The 16,569-nt window shown below is 45.1% G+C and overlaps 1 protein-coding gene across 1 annotated transcript in view; it reads right to left on the minus strand.

The window, feature by feature from the left end:
* The window catches only part of LOC306938742 (CUB and sushi domain-containing protein 3-like), a 575,885-nt gene extending 559,663 nt beyond the window's left edge, over positions 1-16,222 (minus strand). The window contains exon 1 of the mRNA XM_079523009.1: positions 14,779-16,222. Coding sequence (XP_079379135.1) covers positions 14,779-15,055 — 277 coding nt within the window. The 5' untranslated portion in view covers positions 15,056-16,222. The remainder of the gene's footprint in view (positions 1-14,778) is intronic.
* Between the last annotated feature and the right edge of the window lie 347 nt (positions 16,223-16,569).

The raw sequence follows: 16,569 nt of genomic DNA on the forward strand, positions 1-16,569 counted from the left end.
GATGATAGTAGCCTAGTTTAATGGCAAAATAATGTTTTGTTCATGTTGCTAGACCAGATAAAAAAATAAGAAATTGAGAGGAATATTTTCACGACTTGGGGAGGAAATGCCAATAAGCCAAGATAAGGTTGCACCAACTGTATGTGTCACGTGTGTACATGTACTGTATATTGATTGCCATTCTAAATAATAGAATAATTCAGTGTTTCCCCCACCACACAAACATGACCAGCCACTACAGTATGATTTTTAGTAGGCGGCCACGAATAGGCAAAAAAACAAACAAAAAAAAACACAAAAATGTCACCCGTGGCCCTGCGAGTGTCCACGGGTCCGACGCATGTATGTGTGCTGCATGAGCGTGCATGTGTGAAAGCTCCGCTCCACACCATCAGCTTCTGGCTAGCTGAAACACTGATATTATTCACTTAGGTTGATACTACAAAGGGGCCTCACCCGGAGAAAGAAACTCACCCGCACGTGTGTAAACGCCACAGGCCTGTATTTACATAGCAACGCATGTATGTGATGACTGTTGACAGAAATGTTGCATAGGGGACATACCTGTCACAACAACTCAGGTATGAACATAAAGACACTTTACTTCTATCTCTCTTCTCTGTCCTCTCACCTCAGTGTAAACAATTCCCTGCTGTCATAGAAAGAAAGAAAAAAAGGTTATCCCGCCAGTGTCATTTTTGGGTAGCTGTGGGCTCGCTCTCTCCCCCTTGCTCCTGCCATACTGGAGAAACTGCCGTTGCATGTACATTGGGGCCACACTTACATCGTCTCATCGCCCCTGTGCACTAGAACTGCATTGAAGGCCACAAGGCAGAGAGAATCAGGGACTTAGCAGGAGATTTTTTACGGTCAACTAAAGGACAAAGTGAATCATTTATTGCTTTCTCTGACAAGCACCGACATGAGTCACGAAGCTCAATTGGGAATTTTGATTTGTGCGCTGAAGCATGTTTGACTGTCGGGAGTTTGTGGAGCTGATGCCGATACGTTACAATAGCCAAAACGGCAGTAATCAAAACGCTTATTTTTATTAGAGCAAATCGACTCAACCATCTGCAGTTTGATGCTCTTTTCTCTAAATATAATGTGGGGCACTCTGCAGTCTGCAACAGTGAAGTCCATCTCGTTGAGCAGAGGGACTGCGCTCAAACGTTTCTTTGTTCGCTCAAGCATTTCATGTTGGAAAGCCATGTCCATGTTGTTCCCACAGCACATTCAATGCTAGAAATTATGGATTTAATTTGGACCAAACAGTCACCTGAGGATACAGTGATTTATTGCTAGTGTACAAAATAAAGCCAAAAACTATCATGACAGAGGAAAGTGGTAATGAATGGAGCAGCAATGCCCCACATTCAACTTCAATTAAGAAATAAGACTTAGGATTTCATCTTAAAGTGTATAGGCTACGTAAACAGTTGGCGCCCTGGTGGCTGACCAAGTAAGCACACATACCACTTAAAGATGGAGTGCCGTGATTTTTTTTTTGCTGTGATAGACACATGAAAGATAACAAAATTGTGGCACTCCCTCTTTAAATAAGGCTGTAACATATTCCTTCCGGCAGCTGAACCCAGTTCAAATTCGACCCAAGGCACTTTTGCCCACCCACCTTTCCGTTTTCTCGAAATAAAGCAGAAATGTTCAAAACTAGACTGGTGCCCGGCTGTAGAGCACAGAGTCGGTAACAATGGAAGTTGGAGATCCATGCTCCACCCGGTAATATGCAATACCCGTTGTACCCGTGTCACTTTTGTGGCGGTTCTGGACAACCGTGGGTCAAACCGACTTGACACCGGGCACTGCACTCCCTGTGGGTGTGTGGAACACGTGTGTCGAATTTGAAGTCGGTGGGGCAAACGGTTCTCGAGTTACGTGGATTACACACACACACACACACACACACACACACACACACACACACACACACACACACACACACACACACACACACACACACACACACACACACACACACACACACACACACACACACACACACACACACACACACACACACACACACACACACACACACACACACACACAGATACTTTAGTCTAACCACACGCAGAATACTTCATACATAATATAGAGTATAGAGACATCATAGTGTCCTGCTTCCTCGTTCACAACCACCTATTTTGCTGTGGAACCCGCTCATTGCTATGGATAACCGACACATCTTCATATGGAGCAAAAGCATCAGAGGGGCCCCCATGGATTGATTACTACTTCTTCCATTTCTGACACGGAAGCACAGTGCTGTTAGTTATGAATGGAAGTGTCCACTCTATACATTTCTTTATATGGCTATGCATTTTTTTATATGGCAATAACACAATTAACTTTCTAATGCTAGCAGGTGTAAAGAAACACCGCTACGCTATGAGGACAACTCAACCTGTATTTACCTAAATGAGCCGTCACGAACTCCTATATCACCGCTATCACAAATTACAATAGCTAGCGGTGACAATGCAGGGACAACAAGACAGTGCCAAGTACTGTAAAAATGGGCAGAGAGACAAATTAAACAGAAGAAAGGAGAGACAGTGGATGCTTCCAACTGAGAGTGCAATGCCCTCTAACGCTGTGAGATATCAAAGCTTTCATATTCAGAAAAATATGAACCAAAGCACACAATCCCTCATGGGTTAGGCAGGGAAACAGCCAAGGAGAGGAGAGGAGAGCAGAGGAGAGCAGAGGAGGAGAGCAGAGGAGGAGGAGGAGAGCAGAGGAGGAGGAGAGCAGAGAGGAGAGCAGGAGGAGGAGCAAGTTAGTGAGAGGAGGGAAGTCATTGTCAGTTCACCAAAGAGTGAGGCAGTTTGAAATGCACAGGGAGGGAAGAGAGAAAAGAAAGGAGTTCTCAACGTTTTCGGCTGGGGACCCCCGGAAATGCTTTGGCCATTTCTCGTGACCCCCGCCCTGACCCCGGCCCCGACCCCCACCACAAATACAAACTCACTGCAAAAATAACCTTAATAATAGAGAAAATATATCATAAATTAATAGAGGGTATGCGCATGCATAAAGTGAATGGCAGATCAAGTGGCAAATAGAGTGGAAAAGTGAGTGACAAAGTGAATTTAATGTTGTTTACAGTCATTTAATTAAATCAAATGGGACTTTTCTGTTCGGATGTATGGGCTTTCAAGGCCAGAAAGTCGTTTTTTGTCACTCAGTAGGCATTCCCGCATAACTTCCGGGTATGATGATGATGTCACGCGCATACCCCTCTATACTGAAACCAGATAAGCATTAAGGAAAGTTTATGCATGCACCACGTACTATGTAAAGTCTTAATTTTAATCTTCCAGCCATTCAGTTGCAAAATAAATAAATAAATAATTTGGGGCCCCCTCAAAATAATTTGGCGACCCACCCGAGGGGTCGCGAGCCACGGGTTGAGAACCCCTGCAGTAGGGGCTCTAGGGAGGGATTAGTTAGTGAACTGGGAGGGATGTCTGGAGAATTCGAGGATGAGACAGAGGGATAAAGTAAAGGGCTGTAAATATCAAAAGCATCAATTAATTATTTTGATCATCCCCCAATGTCGTCATTAACACTCCCAACGCGGATCGCGTATCAATACGTTATCAATTAATCAAACGTCGGGTGCGGATCACGTATCAATACGTTTCAATCACTTTTTTATAGAATACTTTCATTCATCTTTTTACCCACCCGGACAATGAAGAACCATCGCCCTATCATTGCTGCTTACTCCCGCTCACGTGATCAGAAAAAAAAACAAAAAACAAAAACCCCCCTCCCCTCCTGAAAACAGGAGGGCTGGCCGCTTTACGTGTAGAAGCCAGTTGAACGCTGAACGGAACGCTGCCTATTGCCTAAACACATATGCACCAGATCGGCATTGCAATGCATAACATCTGCAACACACATGGACAGATGCATGTTTCCTTCTTCATACTGTAGCGACCAAACGATCCCCGAGCCTACAATACTACGAACAATAACCACCGTATCGAGGGGCCGCCACGACAAGACAGTGTTCCGTTGGTGGATCACGTATCGCCATGCAGAGCCGTCATAATCGGAGATCGCTCAGACGTGTGATTGTAACGCTTTTTTATTCATTATAATTGTAGTGATAAGACCGCAATGAACGCGTCGGGGACGTAATCGACCCGGGTGTAATGTATAACGAACTTTTCCGCGACCTAAACCGTGGTGTTGTCATCTGTGGAAGTCATTTTTTCCTTCTCGTCGACATCACAGCCGGGTGACGCTTTTTTTCCCCTCCATCGCCCCCAAGCTGCATGCCCATAGCCTGGCTTGGCCAGCCTCATAGCGGGGATTCACTGAAGATTCTTCCCCGGAGGAAACATCAGTGAACCCTCGCTATGAGTCTGGCCGTGCCAGGCTAGCATGCCCAGGCATGTTCCCCTACACTAGCTTGAAAAACAAAATCAGCTGATGACAACGCGTCTCGCCGTTATACTATAGTTCTGAACCGAACGGTGGAATGCGACTTTTTATAGCCGTACGGATCAAGACTTTTGCTGCCCAATGTGCCCATGACCCCCCCCCCCAATGTTACTGCGATCAAAACAATGAAAGCAGTGAGATAGATTAGGCGAGGCGGCAATCATCATCAAAAAGAAAGCATAGTTATGAAGGTTTATAGTCAGACATTGACAGGCAGATATAACAATAAACACAATAAATATGCTATACATCCTATACATCGAATGAAAGCCCTGAATGTGTACTTTTACGAGGAAAAGAGAAAACATTGATCCCATGTACAGTTTGTCATAAATTGGATACTGGGTGGATGCACATTGCGCCCACCAGATATAACTGCAGAGAAGACATGGACCCGAACTCAATATTCACAAAATAAGGCCTATAGCGACATATAAATACTATATACCGTATGAAACAGAAGACTCTCTGCTTTCATAAGGAAAAAAATTGTACTGTAATAATAAAAAAATCACACCCCTGTGAAGTGAGCAGTGCAACTCTACTTCTCTACTTATTCACTACAGCTCGCTATATACGGACTGAGGCAGAAAGTCATGTAAACCTTTTATTTACAGTTTGGTCTGTAAACTTCTACTGTAATAATAAAAATCACACCCCTGTGAAGTGAGCGTTGCAACTGTTCTGTACTTATTCACTACAGCTCGCTATATACGGACTGAGACAGAAAGTCATGTAAACCTTTTATTTACAGTTTGGTCTGTAAACTTCTACTGTAATAATAAAAATCACACCCCTGTGAAGTGAGCGGTGCAACTGTTCTCTACAGTTGCACCGCGCAACTATAAAGAACAGTTGCACCGCTCACTTCACAGGGGTGTGATTTTTATTATTACAGTAGAAGTTTACAGACCAAACTGTAAATAAAAGGTTTACATGACTTTCTGTCTCAGTCCGTATATAGCGAGCTGTAGTGAATAAGTACAGAACAGTTGCAACGCTCACTTCACAGGGGTGTGATTTTTATTATTACAGTAGAAGTTTACAGACCAAACTGTAAATAAAAGGTTTACATGACTTTCTGCCTCAGTCCGTATATAGCGAGCTGTAGTGAATAAGTAGAGAAGTAGAGTTGCACTGCTCACTTCACAGGGGTGTGATTTTTTTATTATTACAGTACAATTTTTTTCCTTATGAAAGCAGAGAGTCTTCTGTTTCATACGGTATATAGTATTTATATGTCGCTATAGGCCTTATTTTGTGAATATTGAGGAGTTCACGTCCATGTCTTCTCTGAAGTTATCTGGTGGGCACAAGCTGCATTCAATAACCAATTACTGTCTAACTGTAGATGGGATCAATGTTTACTGTTTTCCTCGTAAAAGTACACATTCAGGGCTTTCATTCGGTGTATAGGATGTATAGGATATTTATTGGGTTCAATTTTATATCTGCCTGTCAATGTCTCTGACTTTAAACCATCCATAACTCTGCTCGCTGTTCAAGATAACCACTTCCAGGCAAATGCAGGTGTTGCAAAAAGGTCAATATCTCCAGAATGGAACATGGTAAAATCAAAATGTATTTTTTTAATTGAAGTGGACAAGTTCAGCTTTCTTTTGATGTAGGCGTGTGATTCTCGCTATAAGAGAACATTTTACTGTGGGCCCCCGAACAAGGCCTTTGTGCAATGTTAAACGGCAGCAACATCCAAATAGGCCTGTTGAGATCTTGCAGCAATCAAAGTGTTAAGAGTCCCCAGCCGCTTCTTTTCACCTGACAGCATTTCAATGGGAGCCCCGACCAACCTGTAGGAATCACTATAGTGCAGTGGCAGAGATTGCCCTCTCTTGCCAGCTCGCCACCCATCATGCACGGACACAGGTTGATGTGCCTGGCCAAGCCGGAGGCACCGCGGGGGATTCCAAACCCAGTTTCAACAGAGGTGGCCAGGAACTTTACCCCTGCACCACCCGGACGCCCACCACCAACATCAATAACAATATGAATACAGGACACACACACACAGGTGGCCAGGAACTTTACCCCTGCACCACCCGGACGCCCACCACCAACATCAATAACAATATGAATACAGGACACACACACACACACACACACACACACACACACACACACACACACACACACACACACACACACACACACACACACACACACACACACACACACACACACACACACACACACACACACACACACACACACACACACACACACACACACACACACACACACACACACACACACACACACAGGAGACAAGGAGAGGAGGGAGGGGCAGACAGAGGGATAGAGCGGCAGAAAGCCAAGGAAGGAGAGGAGTCGGTGAGAGAAGGTGGTCTGTAAATATCAAAGCCGGGGGATAAATATATGAATCAGCAGTCGCTGGGTTGTGTTGGTATACTTAACCCTCCATTCCATCTCCTCTGTCTCTCCACCTTATAAGTTCTCCCACCATCTGTCTCTCCACAATCTCACTTGCACTTATTCAGTTTCTCCTATACTTCCTCTTTTTTCTGCCGTTATCTTTCTTCTCTCTAGAGATCTTTTCTCTCTCACACACACACACACACACACACACACACACACACACACACACACACACACACACACACACACACACACACACACACACACACACACACACACACACACACACACACACACACACACACACACACACACACACACACACACACACACACACACACACACACACACACACCCCTTCATTGTCTCCTCTCTCTTTCTAGTTTGTTCTCTCTCTTTCCTCTCCCCTCTCTCTCTCTCCTCTCTCTCTCTCTCCCCTCCCTCCCCTCTGGTTCTCTGTCAGTGAGTTGAAAGTATTTATATGATCAAGTGGCTGCCTATGCGGCAGATGCATCTCCCTCCCTGAGTATTCAGCTATAAGCCACAGGATTGTGTGTGTGCGTGCGCGTGTGCGTGCGTGCGCTTGCGCATAGTGCACGTGCAAACATTGCCCATGCATAAAGCTCCAATCCAGAACTTATTTTAATGCATAAAATGTTATTTGAACCAAAGAGCAGTAGAACTTTGGTATTTGGTCAAAGTCCCAGGTAGGACATGAGATATACTGCAGCTTTAACCAAATAATAAACGACTGTGTTATTGTGAATAGTTATCATCATCATCATCATCATCATCATCATCACATCCTATATTTTCCATGGGTGAGGGGATTGACAAAAGAAACAAGGGGTATTTCTTCCCTAGGGGTTATAGGGCAGCTGGTCAATCAGTGCAAACTATAACCATATCTTTCCTAGGGGTAATACAGCAGCGGAGTACTCAGTGCAGCTAAATTGCCTGCACTGAACTGCCAACTGGAGTCCTGCTTAAGGAACTGTCCAAGTCACAAATAGACAGAACTGGGCCACCAAACATGCTTGGTACAGATGGTTTGGTAGAATTCATAATCGAGGAGACACTTGAGTTCATCCGTGCACAAAATAACCAAAACACAAGGCAGTAAAAGGCAACAGTCCATAGAATAGATGCATCAGTACCAACAGAGGTGAGTCATGCCAGCAACACAAACTGTGTTCTGAGCCAAGTCTCTGCTCGCACTGTTTGGGAATCTCAGCAGGACTGTACCATTTTGTTCACCTGGGGGAGCTCAACGTTGATAGTAATGTTGAAACTGGAAGTATTGATCAAACTCTTTTTTGTCTTTGTGAATAATAAAGGCTAGGCTACAAATGATCACCTGGAATTCATCAACGTTCTTGGTGTTACCCAACTTTGGGCAGTCTTCCTTTGGTTCGAAAGGCTTGGGTAACAAACACATGCCTGGGTGATAAACTATACATTTCCCTATTATTAGGAGAGAAGGTGAGAGACCATGAAAAGCAGATTGATGGCATTTGAAGGCAATTTCCTGTATCCTACAGTACAATGAGGGACATGAAAATGCACTAACATGAAAAGTGTAAGAAATTCACCTCAATCATGAGGGTAACAATCTGGCATTATACTGGAAGGAACACACAAAGACAGCAAGCATGGAACAGGAACCAATCAACCAGGGAACGCCATTTTGTCAACATCCAACAAAGTGAAACTATTTTTAATGGCTTCAAATTTACAACTATGCTTTTTACCGGCGTTATTCCCTGGCACACATTAGATGCCATAAAGAAGACAAACAGCCTGTGTTATATCAAGTCACAAACGGCGACAGTGCCCAGAGGGAGACTTGTGCTTGTCCCTCCCTGCCCCGTTTGGCCTAATAATACTCAGCGCGTTCTCCAGCAGCGCCTTGATGCATGTCTTGTAAAAATACTTTGTCCTAAATATTTCTGCTTTGTTAGACAGCTGACAGATTTGTTGACAGGAAGCAGTTGGGGTTCAGTGTCTTACTTAGGGACCCGAGGTGCTGGGGATGGAGCCAATGACCTTCTGGTTCCTAGGCGGCTGCTCAACCTCCTGAGCCACTGACACCCACCCTCCCTCCCCCTCCCTCCCCCTAATGTACGTTGCTTTTGATGGCTGTAGCCAATCCCCTTAAGCAGCATTGGGAGCTTCTAGTTGTCTGCTGCAGACTGGGAGGTGAATACAGGCATTTCCAGACATAACAGATTGGCTTTTGGAAATGGACTCGAAGCTCCAAACAATGAATGGTGGTATGCCAGTGTAGCTGGCAGAGTACTTTGCGCTTACAGTAGCAGCCACCAGCAGAGTTCACCACCAGGAGGCCCTTTGGGCTCTTCGCTCCTGGTAATTCTCTACCCAAGTCTAGTCTTGGGAAATGCTGCATTTAATCACCAGGTGTGTGCTAGCGTGTGCGTGTCTTTGCTATATAGCATGGACTGATTTCATTCACTTGTCCATTTGTGGATATACAAATAATAATCTCATATTATCCAGCTAGATTAACCCATTTTGGGTGGGAACCCCTTTTGGTGTTAGCATTATGTTATGCTTTAGCTATTGAAAAATAGCAGATCTACAAGCTCATAGCGCGCCACCGAGTGGCGCGCTACGAGCTTGTAGGTCTGCTATTTTTGAAAAATCGAAGAACGACTGACATGGAAACATAGCTTTTTCAGAAAACTGTCAGGATGTAGAAGACTTATAGAATCTGATCTCAGGTCTAAATGTTAAGGGCGAGCTGTCTTTTCTGTAGCTCATCTCACACACCACTGGTCTGATCAGTGCCAAATGTCTTGTGCAAGCTGTCATTGGGCCAAGGAAGTACATTCCTGCACATATCTGGTCCATATATGGAGAATAATATGAAAAACAAAGTGAAAAATATGCAGGAATGTACTTCCTTGGCCCAATGACAGCTTGCACAAGACATTTGGCACTGATCAGACCAGTGGTGTGTGAGAGAGAACCAGCAGATATGGAAACGGTCTGTGTGTGCCTGCGTTGTGTGTGTGTGTGTGTGTGTGTGTGTGCGTGTGGAATTTTATCGATTCCACTTCTTTCTTTTTTTGGGTATCTGGCAATTTGGATTTGGTTCCTACTGAATTTTGATAAGATTTAGATAAACATCAATATAAAAGGCACTTGCTACAGTACATTAGATACTGTGTGTTGGATGAGCAGCATTATTTAAATTTATCTTAAAGGACCAATTCACCAATTTTCAACCCAACTTCATACAGTATAATTGGTCCTCACTCATTCTCATTAGAATATAATGGTACAATTTTTGTCTACACACTAGGGCTGTGGACAGTTCAGAAACCCGCCTACCAGTGATATCATCGGTAATCAGGTTTGGTCTCTCTCTCTATTCTTGTTTTTCTTTCATGGCTGCAGGAACAATTGCCTCTATTATAGCATACTAACTTTCCAGGAATAGAAAGACAGTTTTTATGCGCTTGGATTCCTTATCGATGAGGTCATTGGTAGGTGGGTTTCTGAACTGTCCACAGCCCTCCTCTGAGAGACAGACTGAGTCAAGTAAAAAAAGGTCCCATCTTATAATGAGCATTAGTTAGGACCAATTATATGAAGATGGGTTGAAAATGGGTAAAGTGGTCCTTTAAATCACCAACATGTACATTCTATCCATTATTTAGTCAGACCACTCAACAATATTTTTGAGTGGTGTAAACCACTCCTACAACTGGCTTTGTTAGTCTGTGCAGAAAAAATGAGCATGGTTGCTATGTTCACCCTGTTCACCCGGGTGTGATTTCATTACGTCAGACATGATTTCATTACGTCAGACAGGTTACATAAGACCTTACACCACTCAGTTCACACGGGTGTGATTTTTTATTTAACACCCTCCGCGCCATTGCCGACGATTAAAGTCAATTGAAGCTTAATTTTGATAGTGGCGCTTATCGCCATTGCCGACGGCCTTCGGCAATTGAGCTTTTATAGCGCGTTCAATTGCTCGAGCCAAAATGCTACTCACGTTAGCCGGTTAGCTAGCTGTGTTGTTAGCACAGCGCTGGATCGCCCATCTTAGATCGTCGTCGCCATAAGCATCCATTCTATCCATTTCTTTCAATCGCCTGTAACTCCTATTCCTTGTCCCAGATGGCATTTCTGGTCAAAACAGCGTTTTGACGGCACAGAGCTGACAATCTAGAGCTCTCCGGAGCTCCGGCCTGGATTCACATTGTAAACAAGGCCCACACAGCTGTGTGAAAACTCCTAACGTAGGACTACCGGTTGTGGACCGGAAATGGCGGCTTTTCAAAATAAGAGCTCAAATTAAAAAAATGCTGGCGTGAATTAGAATCTAATTTTTCAATAAATGATAGCGGTCTAAGTGTTAATCTACAGATTTGCGCCTTTCTGCTACCTGGGGGACCTACAGTACTGTATGTTCGCTTGTTTGCACAACAAATGTTAAGTTTCATTATTTAAAAGGTTGAATTAACATGCCAATCATTCTACAGCATTTCTAATTAATGCAAGTCAGTTTACAGTTATGTTGCACTTTGTAATGTAACGTGTCGTAAATATGCTTTATGCGTACTTTATCCAGTCAGTTACCAAATCATTTCTAAAGTTCTTTTGAGTGATATAATTAATTGGAATTGGATCAGTGGGGGAGTTTAATTATTATTTTGACAAGGTCCCATCCCTAGTCATAAATATTATATCACCATCCACAGAGAAGCCACACCATTAGACCCTTTTTTTTACACAATTACAGTTGACAATCAAGGCCGAGATCTGCATCACAAAGCCTTGAATATCAGAATGTGCATGCCTTCCTGTGGAGAATCTTTTTCACCAATCAATTCCACATTAGCCGTTTCTTTACTGAATTCTGTTGATAAGGTGTATGTGAACCACTGAAAATGATATATATAAAGGGCGCTGGTCCTTTAAGAAAGGTAGGTGGGACCTAACGCCGGATCTGGTCGATGCGAAAGCCACAGACCGACAAAATTGTATGGGGCTACTTTATTTCTTATCTACAGTACACCAGATATAAACAAAAATATATATATTTATTTATATTTTATATATTTCACACGATTGAAGAAGAGATCAACCGTTTGACCCGCACGGAGGGTAAATCCGCTAAATCGGTATGGAGCGCATTTTTCTTTTTCCAGTGGTCAATGAATACGAGTCATAATCTTATGGTTAAAAAAACGGCTTGTCCTTTAATGTTGTGGGAAGACTACAAAATGGCTGGAAGACTGAGCAGTGAGTGCAGTAATAGATCAGTCACCTGTGTGAGTCAGAGACAATGAGAGTCCACACAATTGTTTTTGTGTTTTGTTTTTTCAGTGCAGATGCGCCGATGAAGGCACTATGCCGAAATGCATCAACTGTCTGAAGTTAGACAATAAAAAAATGTACTAAGGTCTTGCATTTGTGCCACTATTTCCACTCATCTGGTAGTTTTCTTTCTAGAAAGTATTGACTTTAGCTGAGCACCCACACACAGCAAAGGAGGCAAACCTGCTCTGCATTTCTAGAAATCAGTGTTTAGAAATTTGTGTACAATATTTTTACAGTCATACAACCACCAGACTGTGAAATACAAGTTGGTTTCAATATCACTCCTAGCCAGGTTTGCCCTTTTCTTGGAGTCTTGTTTGTTGGTTTTTGTTTTAATCTCCATATTAATCCATCTCTCTGACACAGTTTAGCAAATAGCTAAACATAGCAAATATTATACTAGAGAGGAACCGGCATACTCGGGAGACATGCAAGTCGGGAACGTCAGAAAACCTATTGTACGCGTTCTCTGGGTACCCTTGCTCTAACATACAACCGATCAGCTTAATGTGGAGATTAGGGGACCCCTGATGTTGTCAGAAACTGCTGACCTCGTGTTTATGACACATGGGTATACACAAATGGAGTTATTATTGTACATGCCGGATACAATGTGTATTGGCGTAGCGGCACACACGTGATGCAAGTAGCCTTGGGAACCAAAGGTTCCCGAGCCATGTGGCCTACAGGGCAAAGCGCCACCAGTCTGTGAAGCGGATGGGTCGGGTTGGCCAACAAGGAGAGCCGATGCCTACACCCCCGCGATTCGGTGCATCAGGCATCCGCAGAATCACGGACAGAGATTTTGTTCTGTTCTCTGAAACTGGTGGTCCCATCGGATTAGCACTGCACTGCACACCCCCGGGCCCCGGGTCATATGGGGCACAAACGCCGGGTTTGAAGGGAGTGCCAGTTATGCTCCACGACACACAGACAGACTACAGATTCTACAGTATATGTACTACACACACATTTTAGCTCTTTGTGTTCATTTTCACAGCCACTAATCAGCTGTTGACACCTGCATACCTCTCCTGCCTGTAACCCTCCTCCTATCTATCACTACTCGTTTCCTCTCCACTCCAGTCAAATCCTCCCTGCTTGTCTCCCCCTCTCTCCATCCTCCTGCTGCCCCTTCTTCCATCTCGCTCCCTTGTTCCATGTTCTCCAAACTTCTTTGGGAGAATCTCTCCTCGCGTCGTCACCTATGCACTCCCTCCCACCCACCTCTTCCTCTCTCTAACCCTTCCACATCTGCCTCTCTCTCTCTTCTGCCTTCCTCGGTCATTCAACACATGGCCGATCAATGATCAATTAGTTCTGATTCCACATAAACCTCACGTGACAAGAGCTGTGCATGCGTGCGTGTGTGTGCGCGGGTGCGTGCGTGCGTGTGTGTGTGTCCATTTGTGAGCATGATGAAGCAAACATAGCCAGAGAAATGGAAGCGGGGGACAGGGAGAGAGTGTTAAGAGAAGAATGAGGCGTTAGAGAGAACATTCATTCTCTTAAGACCGATTTGTTTTTTATAAATGGGCAGCGTCGGAATAAAATGCTGTGTAAGGCTTAAGTATCATTGCCATAAACAACTCACGTACGTACATACGCTTGCGCGCAGGCACACACGCACAAACAGAGTCACACACACACACACACACACACACACACACACACACACACACACACACACACACACACACACACACACACACACACACACACACACACACACACACACACACACACACACACACACACACACACACACACACACACACTTTGGTATAAGCAGCTCACGTTCGCTGCCACAGCCCAAGAGCTACCGCAAGAATATTTATTGGCTACTAGCTCAATGGCTGTATTGAAGAGAAGACGAGAAGGAGAGAGGGGGGGGGGAGAGGAGGGGGGGGGGACAGTGAGAAAGAGAGAGGGGGGAGGAGAAGGGGGGGGGGGGGGGGACAGTGAGAAAGAGAGGAGAATGGAAAATGTGAGAGGAAAGACTGACATGGAGAGATGGAGGTGGGGAGAGACAGAGAGGGAACGAGAGGATGAGGATGGGGGATCAGAGAGAAGAGGATGAGGGAGGAACAGGGAGGGGGAAGAGAGGAGAGGAGAGGAGAGGAGAGGAAAGGAGAAGAGAAGGAGAGATAAATGAGGAGCAAGCAGGAGCTACAGGAAAAGAGGTTCCCCTGTTCTTCACTCATCTTCTCTCCTCCCTCTTTTTCTCCCCTCGTTCTCTGTGCCCATACATATTCCTTCACGTTTCTCCGCAAGACACGTCGCACGCGCACCACCACCACCACCACACGCACACACCCTCACGCACAACCCTCGCAGACAGACACACACGCGCGCACGTCAAACACGCACGAGAGAAAAGAAGCTCATTCCTTCTACTGCAGCAGCAGATACATCCAACCATGCAAGCGCCCCCCCCCCCACCCCCCCGTGACTGCTCAGCTCACACACTGCCAGCGCGTGCGCGTCTGCAGGTGTGTGTGTGCGTGTGCGTGCGTATATGTGCGTGCGTGACGCATATATATATCCCCCTACCTTGCGCGCACGCGGCCAGCGAGCAGAAGACCAGACTCCACAGAAAACAGCAAATCACAGTCATCCCTCCGTCCATCCTGCTGCCTCCTCCGTCCACAGCTCCACTCGTCCCTCTCCTCCTCCTCCTCATCTTCCTCTCGTCGGACGAGGAAGGCTCATGCGCCAGTAGACAGTGTTCCACCACCATGCTGCTGCTGGTATCACTATTATTATTGGTATTAATACATGATCTTCCGCGAGCCGAGCGCGAGCCCTCTAAGCTCTCACTGGGCCGCATGCTGCTTCACATCCAGAAAACGGGAGGGAGAGAGAGAGAGAGGGGTGGGGGGGAGAGAGACGGGGGGGAAGGAGAGAGAGAGAGGGAGAGAGAGAGAGAGAGAGAGAGAAGTGCCGTTTTTTTGTTTTTTTTATCTTCCCTCTACCATAGACTAGATAAATCCCTCACAGTGAAGATGAATTAAGTCAACATCCAGAGAGAGAGATGTATAGAAAGGGTCAGACAGGTTGTCTCTCTTCTTGCCTCAAAATCCACTCGCTGTCCTCCCGTTTGAAGCGGTGGTGGTGGTGGTGGTGGTGATGCTCGGTTCCTCTCGGACAGAGATCTCTGCCCGTTCAGAGGAGAGCTGAGCGCTTCAAATCCACATTTCTTCCCCCGGACTGCATTCCCTCCTCAATCTTAACATCTCCCCGTTTCGTAAGGTTATTTTGGCTGTTTCTTTCAGTTTCAACCCCCTTCTTCTTTCGTAGGCTATATATCTCCTCTCATGTGTGTCTTTTCGGTATCCCTCGCTTCTTGCGTGTCTAAAAATCGTCCAATAATGCGTTAGCCTATGCCGCAAATAGACCGAAAAAAGAAAAACGCATAGTCCTATAGTTTCAGAAAATGTTTTTTTCTTCCTTCTCCTTCTTCTTTTGGTTGTAACGCCTCTATGTATACTCTTGTGTCATGAGAACAACCGTTTATATCCCCCTCGTCAGTTCTAGGACGCCCGTACGTTTCCTCTCCTCCTGTTACACGAACATTGTAGTAGCATCTCTTCTTTTTCCCAATAAAATCCCTTGTTGTCTCCTCAATATTCTCTCGTGCGTGCTTCTTTCTCGGCGGGGAGGAGATGAATTAATCAGCCGTTGTCATATCCCCCCGCACAGAAACGCAATTGTACGCAGCCTAGGAGGCTATAACTCCACTCTGCCGGTGGACAACAACGGTTCCTCTTCCTCAGCAGGCGAGATGAAAAGTCGAATAATAATCCTTCCTTTGTACTTAAAAAGTGTGCCAAAAAAGGCGAGAAGAGGGGAGCGAAGTGGAGCGCCGTCGTGCCTCCGTTCGTATATTCTTCGAAGTGTTTCAGTCGCGCGGTGTTCACGGGGAGGCTGCAGTCAGCATCCTCTCCTCTCTCTCTGCACGCACGGCGCTATCTGTGTCTGGACTCACCAACCCACGACGCGACAGACAGGTGGATATTCGTGGGAATGGGATTCAAATCATAATTCTCTCGTTTCGCTCTCTTGTTGCGGCCGGCGCGCAAACTTCTTTCTTTCTCCCTATACTTCCGCGTCTGGTTGTCTCAATCACAGCAGGTGTCAATTAGCAATTAGTATCATGGACAACAAGTTCAGTGTACTGGAATGTGGCTTGGTGACATTGGTGCAGAGACCACACACAGCATATCGTGGCACAATGCTCTTTAAAACAAAAATACAGTATTCTATAGACTGTCAGTCTCTTCTTTCCAATGCTTTTCAGAATGACAAACAACTCCTTCATTTGTATTCTGTAAAGAACCATTA

The sequence above is a fragment of the Electrona antarctica genome, assembly GCF_951216825.1.
Source record: "Electrona antarctica genome assembly, chromosome: 15".
Classification (NCBI taxonomy): Eukaryota; Metazoa; Chordata; class Actinopteri; order Myctophiformes; family Myctophidae; genus Electrona; species Electrona antarctica.